The following is a 6,771-nucleotide window of genomic DNA, read 5'->3' as shown; positions in this document are numbered from 1 at the left end:
AAATATTAAAAGAATAAAATTTTTTAGTTTGATGATCACTGATTATATAGTATATATATAGAATATTAAATTTTTACAAAAGAATTAAAAATATACACTGTGGCAACGCCACTTTTATAAATTGCAACTTTCGTTAAAAAAATAAACAAACAAATGCTGTCTCTATCAGCTGTTTTGAAAGTATTAGTAACTTTCAGCAATTTTATTGCTTTTGATTAATTTGTTTTGATTTTTTTTGTTTTTTATTAAAACCAAAATTTAGAAGTATATTTTGCAATTTAATCACACAAACCGCACTTTTGCTGACACGGATCGCGACAACTAGAGTGTACGTGTATTATTTAATCTTTGTGTGCACTTATTTAAAATTGTTTCTTTAAATTTTAGATTTAAATTTAGATAAAAACGGAGCGTCCGCAGTTGGAGTGTCTTGTTTCGCCAAAACGCGCCAAAACAACAATCTTATTTATTATTCTATGCAATTTATTTTATTTGCGTGAACTGGCAACTCTAAATAATTTTCATTCTGACAGTAAAAAGCATTAGTTGCATTAGTAGTTTGCGCCACGAGGATTTTCTTTATTTTAACATTGAAAATTCATAAAAATATTGCAATGCCGTACGGAAATCAACCTACAGTCGAAATCAAGGAATTGACGAAGGAAAATGTCAAATTCGTTGTGGAAGGCACTGATTTGAGCGTCGCCAATAGCTTACGCCGTGTATTCATTGCTGAAACCCCAACGCTTGCTATCGATTGGGTTCAAATAGAGAAAAATTCGTCAGTTCTTTCAGATGAATTCATTGCCCACCGTCTTGGGTTAATACCATTAATCTCTGATGATATGGTAAAGCAACTAAAGTTCTGGCGGAATTGCGATTGTTCAGATTTTTGTGATAGTTGTAGTGTGGAATTTACACTCGATGTAAAGTGCGATGCCGAAAAAACTCGTTATGTTACAAGTGCAGACTTAAAATCAAGAGTTCCAAAAGTAGTTCCAATCAACTCACGTCGTCCGAAAGATGAGAATGAAGCAAATGATACAAGTGCAGATTTAAAATCAAACATTCCAAAAGTGGTTCCAATCAATTCACGTCGTCCGAAAGAAGAGAACGAAGTAGACGAAAAAGATAATAAAAATGATATATATGAAGACAGTATTTTAATTGTGAAATTACGAAAAGGTCAAGAGCTTAAGTTATGTGCCATGGCTAAGAAAGGTATTGGAAGAGAACATGCTAAGTGGAATCCAACAGGCGGCGTATGCTTCGAATATGATCCCGATAATGAATTCCGTCATACTACTTACCCTCAACCAAAGGAGTGGCCAAAAAGTGAACATACCGAACTGACTGATGAACAGTTCGAGGCAGCATACAAATTCGACACCGAACCGAACAAAATTTATTTTAATGTGGAGACCACAGGTGCTTTAAAACCAGAAAATATTGTGCTTATGGGTGTACGGGAACTGAAAAATAAATTATCAAGTCTTCAAAGCAAGCTACTTAATGAAATGGTTCCAATTAATTCATGTCGTCCGACAGAAGAAAATGAAGCAGACGATACAAGTGCAGATTTAAAATCAAGCGTCCCAAAAGAGGTTCCAATCAATTCACGTCGTCCGAAAGAAGACAATGAAGCAGACGATAAAAGTGCAGATTTAAAATCAAGCGTTCCAAAAGAGATTCCAATCAATTCACGTCGTCCGAAAGAAGACAATGAAGCAGACGATAAAAGTGCAGATTTAAAATCAAGTGTTCCAGAAGTGGTTCCAATCAAATCAAGTGGTTCGAAAGAAGAGAATGAAGCAGGCGATACAAGTGCAGATTTAAAATCAAACACTCCAAAAGAGGTTCCAATCAATTCACGTCGTCCGAAAGAAGAGAATGAAACAGATGATACAAGTGCAGATTTAAAATCAAGTGTTCCAGAAGTGGTTTCAATCAAATCAAGTGGTTCGAAAGAAGAGAATGAAGCAGGCGATACAAGTGCAGATTTAAAATCAAACACTTCAAAAGAGGTTCCAATCAATTCATATCGTCCGAAAGAAGAGAATGAAGTAGGCGATTCAAGTGCAGATTTAAAATCAAGTGTTCCAGAAGTGGTTCCAATCAAATCAAGTAGTTCGAAAGAAGAGAATGAAGCAGGCGATACAAGTGCAGATTTAAAATCAAGCGTTCCAAAAGAGGTTCTAATCAATTCACGTCGTCCGAAAGAAGAGAATGAAGCAGGCGATACAAGTGCAGATTTAAAATCAAGTGTTCCAGAAGTGGTTCCAATCAAATCAAGTGGTTCGAAAGAAGAGAATGAAGAAGAGGTTACAAGTGCAGATTTAAAATAAAACATTCTGAATGCTTGAATGCAGTTTGAGTGTTTAATTTTATTATTTTTTTTTTCAAATATTGTAATTGTTCCAAAATTTTTATGAAATAAATTTCTATAGAATAGAAAATATGATTAGAAGTATATTTGTATTTGTATATTTGTATAACATAATTCATCTAAAATATTTTGCAATAATTTTTCAAAATTGAAAATAATTCCAAAAGAATACTACAGATAGGTGCTAAGAGATAAGAGGTGTATAGATTACGCATTTCCACTATGATCCGTAACCGTCTCTATGTCTATCAAATGATCAAATGAATGGAAAACGATTTCATGTACCTTGGTCGATAACAATGGAACACACGACATTATATCCTGTAGTTATTTCTGTTATTAATCTATTATGTTGTTTAAAAGCACTCCTTTCATATAAACCTTAATAATACATATGTAGCGGCCTATCCTGTAAATGAATATGCAGTGAATTACTTGAGAGTAACATAAGATAAGATATGCAGCCATGCAGCCATACAGCCATGCAGTCTTTACATTGTCCTTTAAAACTAAGAAAATATTTAATCGGAAGTTTTTAAATGGGTATGGTATAATTGCACTGATATTCTATATTGGGTATATCGTATAGTTGTTATGTAGACGACACAAATAATGAAAAATACATAAAGAAATATTAGACAACATTTTATTCACCTGGATCATCTACAATGCACAATACCGCTAACTAAAAACTAGGTATGGAGTCATCCGATAGGTTCTTGTAGTCTTTAAATGCTTGGTCATGGTCATGGTCGCCTTTTGCATTTTCATCATTAAGGGGTTCCTTCCATTTTGCTTCAAACTTACTTCCATTTTTGGATCAAACTTATCAGAAATTATTTCAAATCTCTGATTATAAAACTGTTGACACTTGGCGGTGTGCTTTATCTCTAAATCGTTAATTTCCTCGAATTTCCTTGTAGAATTCAGAGTCTATCGCACTTTGATCAATTTGAACATTCTTCAAAACTGTAATGCGATTTTGAATCGCCTTAGGAAAAGTTTTCACCATGTTTGAAGAATGCATTTGGCAACAGTATTATATTCAATCAAATACCGTTTATTATTATTTACCGTATATTATAAAACCTTTAAAATATTTGCTATATTTCGTACTAATAGAAAAATTAAGATTAGCTTGATTCACACAGATTGATATTCACAATGCTCCGTGGTTCTCTACTGTTCAATCAGCACTTGTTGATTGATTCAAGACATAAGATTGATCCCAAGAGTACGCTGAGGTGTCATTAGGCTAATAATAAAAATAACATGAACTGCTAAAGAACCTTACTGTCAACAACTATGGGTTCCGCGCATAGGCAAGAGATGAGCACTATACCTCTTCAAAGCAAGAGCACTCACAGAACAATGTTGAGCATTATCCATAGCCTCATTCCAATAGGATCAAAACCTTACTATATAATTTATTTGACTACAGTCGTTATAGTTGAATTCTGTTGAAATATTTAAGTAAGAAATACAGATAAGGTATTGCAGGACTCAAATCACAACAATGCTAGCAACTATTTTTATATACATTTTCTTTCAAAAAAATAAAAAAAAAAAACAAGCTAAATGAATTTGAAATTTATTGAAATTCTTAAATGCATTTTATAAGAGATATATATATGTGGTTAAGAAATATTTTAGTTAAATGTTAGTAAATTTTATTGAGGTTTACATTGATTGCTCAATAATGGGTTAGCATCATGAGTTGCACCATCGAAGGCAGTAGCAGCATCACCTCCAGCATCACCTCCAGCAGCGCCCCCTTCATCTGAATCATTCAAATCCTTCTTATTATTCGATTCGTCAGTTTCTTCATTTTCCGAGTCATCTTCATTACATGCACATGGATCAAGTTCAGGCAGTTCACCGGTGAAGTATAAAACTGCTCTAGATATGATACGTGAACGAAATACGAGTCCCAAATCATAATCAATGTTTAATACCTCTTTCATATCTTTATCTATAGATTCTGTATTCTGTTCCAGCGGTGGATTAAAGAAATGGAAAAACGACCGACGTGGAACATTTTTAAATATCATTTTATTGGCATCATCTTTAGAGATTTCCTTCACTGTTTTTAACGTTAGATTCATATCTTTCTTCCAATGGATAAGGCAACCTTCACTCTTCCATATTATTGGCCCATCATATTGAAACGGCATTTTTTTATTAGGCTCGATATTGAAGAAGTATTTCTTTATAAGAACCTCATCAGTGAAGTAATCATTGCGATCGAAATGGAATTCTAAAGCAAAAGAGTCTTCTTTACCGCATTTTTCTCTAACATCGATCAGTTTTCGCAAGATTGGTACGTCATGGTCCTGTATCAAATGACCAACCACATCCACACTGCGCAACACCTCTAACCAAAAACTAGGAATGCCGATGGAGTCATTCGATAGGTTCTTGTAGTCATTAAATGCTTGATCATGGTCATGGTCGCCTTTTGCATTTTCATCACAAGGGGGTTCCTTCCATTTTGGATCTTGCTCTGGTGGATCAAATTTTCCAGAAACTATTTCAAATCTCTGATCATAAAACTTTTGAAACTTGGTAACGTACTTTACCTCCAAGTTATTAATTTCCTTGTACAATTCAGAATCAATCGCAATTTGTTCTAACTGAATATTCTTCAAAACCGTTATACGGTCCTTTATTGATTGCGGGAAGCTTTTCACCATCTCATGAAGAAAATGACGACGTTCAGCAGCATCTAAGAGTGCGGGTTGAAACTTTCTGACCTTTTTATCAGCCTTTTCATCAGTGAAAGTGGATGCTTCACTACTTGAACCACTTTCAGTGGATGATTTAACCACATTATCTGAAAAAAAAAGAAATTTATTTTTTAATACGAAATCGAATCATAAGAAGAAAATAAATGCTTGACTCTTAAAGAAACCAATTTTGCGACTAAAAAAGTATACACTTTTTACTATAATAAAATATTTCATAACACATAAAACCGGGATTAGCAAAAATTTTAAAAACTAATCAAATAAATGTAAAATATAAATTTTTTGAAGACTTTTAGCAAATTCAATCATATTTATGATACACTAATGCCGCCCCTTATATATAATATAACCTCAAAAATACTCACATCTCTCTATCTCTCATCACACAACATTGAAAAAAATATTTACTCACCCATATTTGAGTTTGACGAATTTGCCATGATAAAATTCACAATATCCGCCGTAAAGAAAGAAACTCACGTAAGAAACTCAGGTGTATTACAGCAATAGAACTATGAAGACGAATGTATGTTAGTTGTTAATTTAATATTGACAATTGAAGAAAAATTTTTATTTTCATTTCTAACTAATTTTGACACAATCTCGCATGCTTGTCAAATATGTATTAAAAATTATACTAACTATTGATATATGTATAAGAAACGACAAGATCCAGTATGATTACAATTTCTGGGACGCCTTATAACTTTCTGGTGCGGTCTGCAATTTATGTAGATATGGCTTCATTCTTGAGATATTGAGCTGTAAATCAATAAGTTTTTATATGCGCGCAGTCTAACTAAACCATGAATCGATTGAAAATCTTCAATTTTGGGTACCTAGTGTGTCGTTTTTTGATCATTTGGAATTCGAACATGTATGGCTAAGTTTAGAGTACTTTAGTAGTGCTTTAGGGTGGCATTAAGCTATATGGGCAATTGTTTTTTTCAAAGATTGTTTTGACGGCACCCCCCAGATCGGATCATTTTACTAAAAAAATAATCTGTGTAAAATATTAATTCAATTGGATAAGTGAAAATGGCGCCCCAAGAGCCCTAAATATTGGAAAAAAACCATTTCTTTCATAAAATTTGAATTTGATTGCTAAAATAAAACTAAGGTATTTATGCCCTTTTTGTGGGACATATTTTCAAGAAGTCAACGCACAATTTGAAACGATTAAAAATATTTTTACTATGTTTGTATACGATTTCAGTAATTTTTGAGCGATCTATTGATACTCTACTGACTTCCATATCATTACTTTCTATATTCAAATTCGAAACCATCTTTGTCTTTGTCTCAGGGGATATATTTAAATCCAAAAAAGCAAAACGAAAAAGCTCTGACCTTAAATACCAAAGATGATTGAATAATTTCTCCAAAGCGACTTAAGATATATCTCCATAACATTTTTTCACGTTGATGGAGAGTAGAAAGAAGATTAAAATCTTGAAAAGAAGCTGTGACTGATAACGAAGCATTATACCATACTTTAACATACACTTTAATAATAAATATACTTATATCGGCAATTTCTTCTTCTGTAAGTAATTTGAACTTTTTCCTAAATATACACTTTTTTAATATATATATAGCTTTCGCCATCCATCTTGCGTTTTGTATAGCCACAAGAGA

The 6,771-nt window shown here is 32.9% G+C and overlaps 2 protein-coding genes and 1 long non-coding RNA gene across 3 annotated transcripts; 2 read left to right on the top strand and 1 right to left on the bottom strand.

Annotated features, from left to right (window-relative positions):
- Positions 1-236: 236 nt before the first annotated feature.
- Positions 237-454, top strand: LOC119663611. The gene is made up of 2 exons (XR_005251056.1): positions 237-328; positions 388-454. It is a non-coding gene; the product is annotated as an uncharacterized LOC119663611 (long non-coding RNA).
- An 88-nt stretch (positions 455-542) lies between these two features.
- On the top strand, positions 543-2,356 carry LOC119663613. The gene has a single exon (XM_038073223.1). The coding sequence runs from the start codon at positions 615-617 to the stop codon at positions 2,343-2,345; it is 1,731 nt and encodes a 576-aa protein (XP_037929151.1). The 5' UTR covers positions 543-614; the 3' UTR covers positions 2,346-2,356.
- Positions 2,357-4,051: 1,695 nt separating this feature from the next.
- Positions 4,052-5,671, bottom strand: LOC119663612 (nucleosome assembly protein 1-like 1). The gene is made up of 2 exons (XM_038073222.1): positions 5,546-5,671; positions 4,052-5,219 (listed from the first exon to the last, which is right to left on the bottom strand). The coding sequence occupies exons 1-2, from the start codon at positions 5,571-5,573 to the stop codon at positions 4,057-4,059; spliced, it is 1,191 nt and encodes a 396-aa protein (XP_037929150.1). The 5' UTR covers positions 5,574-5,671; the 3' UTR covers positions 4,052-4,056.
- Positions 5,672-6,771: the final 1,100 nt, after the last annotated feature.

This window comes from Teleopsis dalmanni, unplaced genomic scaffold (assembly GCF_002237135.1).
Source record: "Teleopsis dalmanni isolate 2A unplaced genomic scaffold, ASM223713v2 unscaffolded_contig_0646, whole genome shotgun sequence".
NCBI lineage: Eukaryota > Metazoa > Arthropoda > Insecta > Diptera > Diopsidae > Teleopsis > Teleopsis dalmanni.
The sequence above is the reverse complement of the archived record's forward strand: the minus strand, read 5'-3'. Positions and strand labels throughout refer to the sequence as shown.